The following is a 3,545-nucleotide window of genomic DNA, read 5'->3' as shown; positions in this document are numbered from 1 at the left end:
AGGCGGATACAAGAAGAATTCAAGCAGGGTGAAGCGGTTTGGATTTTTGATCTGTCGAGAAAACGAGGACAATGTGCTGCTTATTCCGGAAAGTATTTTGGACCTGGTCAAAAAACATGATTATAGCTATTATGTTAAGTTCCGAACACCTAGAGGACAGATTAGGATAGACTCCTTTTTATAGACCGGCTTAAGAAGTATTATCCACCTGAGAAGGGAATATATAAGGACTTGCAAAAGTTAGAGAATGCACAATGCACAAATATTGGGTGAAGGAATCCAGGAAAAGGATTTTCAGCAGCAGGAGGAGTCCACTTCTTTTTTGATGGAGTATCAGGATGAGGAAAGCACGGGGGAAGCAGATCCATTGTTCATTCGAGATGTGAAATTGATGTCCGAAATTCTGTCGTGGGACGAGGCCAGACCCGATACTAAATCGATGGCTGACGTAGAAAAACCGAAGTTTGCCGTTAATGAGGAAATTAACCAGAAAGTGGCTTTGTATTATGGGTCTATTACGTCACTGGCAGGACAGGCGATCGTAAATTCATCCAACACCCAGTTGCAACCAAGAGGAGGTGTAGACTTGATGGTACAGTCTTTGGCGGGAAGTGAAATGAGGCATGAGTGCAAGAAAATTGGTCACTTGAACCCAGGTAACGCCGTATTAACCTCAGGATATAATCTACCTGTAGATTATGTTATACATGTATCTGCACCCGATGATAAAAATGCTAAGCGCCTAAGGATGTGTTGTGAGAGTCCCTACAGTTCTTCTTGGACAATGACATTACGACCATTGCCTTTCCAAATATAGCTACAGGAGTATTTAACTACCCGAAATTGGAGGCTGCAAGAATTGCTTTGAAGTAGTAAGGGCGTATCTCGAGGAGTACCTCCATTATTTTGAAAAAATAATTTTTGTTCAATTCGATAAACAAAATCAAATTATTTACGAAAAAGTGATGCACAAATATTCCCCGAAATAAGTTTTTTTCCTTTACAAAAGCATAAAATATATACAGTGTACTTAACCTAGAGATTAGTTTATTACTGGCCTAACAGGGAGCTATTTCTATGTTAATTTGCAGTATGTTAGTACAACCTTTTACCACCACAAAAAAATCTTCTGTCCATTATTCTATTAAATTGCAGGTCCAGAGGAAGTATTAAACCATCTCCCAAAAATAGTTTTAGCTATGATTTTTCTACCTTCATTGTTGAAAATAAAATTAGGCGAAGTAATGAGATGTACTAAGAGGCATTCCACTTACCTAGAAAAAAAGAAACATTGAAATTAGTAAAGCAATTTAACAAAAACATATATCCTTAGGCTAGCAGAGATAAGAATCAATAGAACGTGTGAAAATTCTATATTTCTCATTATATTTAATTTGTGTTTCAGATAACCTATTTTGTTTTAAGCTGCATTATCCTATCTTTCTCTTTCCCACATGTGACGTCTAATAACACCGAGTTCCAAATAACATCTGGTTTATTTGTCCGTAAACTCCCAAATGTTATTTTGTACCAACACTCTTTACCGATATCTTTTAATTTGACATTTTCCTTTCCGCATGATGTTAAGGTTTCTTCTCTTTTTGAATCTGCTTTGCAACGAAAATGACACTCTAGGTCCAGATGTCTGCGAAGCTGCGAAAGACCTACATAATCTGCCAATCCATATTAACGATTATTTTTTAAAGCCTCCAAATCCACGATTTCACCGATTATCACCCAGATCTCCGCGTGCACTGCTAGGGTTCATTGGGAAAGCATTGAATTGGTGTTGTGACGTAGCTGACAGTTCATCTATTGATTCGATAAACAAGAAGGAATTTCATTTGGAACAAACAGTACTGGGTTTACAAAAACAATTGTTAAAAAACAATTTATATATTCAGAACACAACTTCAGAATTTTTAAGTTTTCAAGATCAGATACAGGATAATTTTTATAAAATTAGAAACTTTTCGGCAAAAATATTGGATCAAGAACATGATCTGGGAGATCATCTTAATAAGCTTGCAAATCGAGTCCATAATTAGGTCATTTCGTTCATTCAAGTGTTTTATTCGATTTCAACGCAGTTTGTACAGTTTCTCCAAATTTTTAAATATGATCTGACAATTCAGATATCTACAGATGCTAGGCTGAACCCTAATATAATTCCTTATAAAGTGTTGCACGCACATTTATCTGAATTTGAGAATATCATTTTGAAAAATGGATATAAGTTAGCCATAGATAAGTTATTGGAAATGTATTATTCAATTAATGTTTTGACTTGTTCAATCACCGACACGTACATTTATCTACAGATGAAAATTCCGATCGTTGAAATACAGCCTTCGTTTGAGTTATATGATGTGCAGACACTTCCGTTTGCTGTATACAACCAAACTTGTACCGTTGATATCCAGCCTTTAGTTGTGGTAGTTCAAGATAAAAAAGATCTTATATTAATAACAGGAACAAGCCTACTTGCTTGTCATTATAGCCAATCAAAGTTATGTAAGATACCTACAAACACTGTGACACGATCTCATTTAATAAATTGTGCTCACGCAGCTTTCGTTTCCTGTACAGTCAGGGAAATATTACACAATTGTGACCATACGTGCTATGATTCGAAAGAGGCATAGATTATAGACATTGGATCGCATGAGTTTGTTTTAACACACCCGCCAGAATTTCTAACTTTGAAGACTAGCGAAAATGTGTCTACTATTCGAGTTCCAGAAGAAGCCAGATTATACGGAGCCCTTAAAATTCGAATACCATGCAATACTAAATTAATTGTGGAAAGAAATCTTTTCGTCAGATCGGATTTTCCGTGTCTCGACAATGATCTTACAGAACCTGTATTTTTAAATCTTTTTCCGAGCCAGCTAGTCTCTAATGATCTGATGCTGTTACGATCTACATATAAAGGGAATGAATTTTTTAATGTTTCATCTTTACTTAACGATGTTTGGAGTTCTTCGATCCGACATATGAATATATCAGCATTTACGATAATTGACCAGACGCCCATTAAGATGCCTATCTATAAGCATGAATATTTTATACCAGGAATTATTATTATTTGGAATATCATCATCACTCTTCTACTTATTTATTTGCTAAGAGAACATGGGATTTTCAATTTTATATGGTTTTGTAGAAAATGTAGTGCATCTACGGAATTTTCCTTGCAAGAATTGAGCTACTTTTTAGACATTGTGCAAACCGTTATTGCAATTGTAAGTCTAATTTTGCTCTATAGAGTAATGAAAAGTTTAATGAAAAAAAATGGTGATGATACGCCACTGCAGATGAAGAATTTTGAGAATAAATGTAACGAGAGGATTGAAGAAAGAGATCAAGAACCTGAAGTGACCCCAGAAAAGTTCACCACTTCGAACAGAAATGAGGATGCACATTCAGTGTCAGATTTGAGTTTACCTCCTCCTCCGGAAGAATTGATAGTTAGTGACGGAAGTTTTGGTACAGAGATTATAGTGCCGCCTTCTACCGTCTTGGAATTAACGAATTCTAACGTA

At 35.8% G+C, this 3,545-nt stretch overlaps 1 protein-coding gene across 1 annotated transcript; it reads left to right on the top strand.

Annotated features, from left to right (window-relative positions):
• Positions 1–247: 247 nt before the first annotated feature.
• LOC145692531 (ADP-ribose glycohydrolase MACROD1-like) lies at positions 248–817 on the top strand. The gene has a single exon (XM_081767837.1). It carries the CDS (start codon positions 248–250, stop codon positions 815–817), a length of 570 nt encoding a protein of 189 aa, XP_081623963.1.
• The last annotated feature ends 2,728 nt before the right edge of the window (positions 818–3,545 follow it).

This window comes from Thermobia domestica, chromosome 8 (genome assembly GCF_964235325.1).
Source record: "Thermobia domestica chromosome 8, izTheDome1.hap1.1, whole genome shotgun sequence".
NCBI lineage: Eukaryota > Metazoa > Arthropoda > Insecta > Zygentoma > Lepismatidae > Thermobia > Thermobia domestica.
The sequence above is the reverse complement of the archived record's forward strand: the minus strand, read 5'-3'. Positions and strand labels throughout refer to the sequence as shown.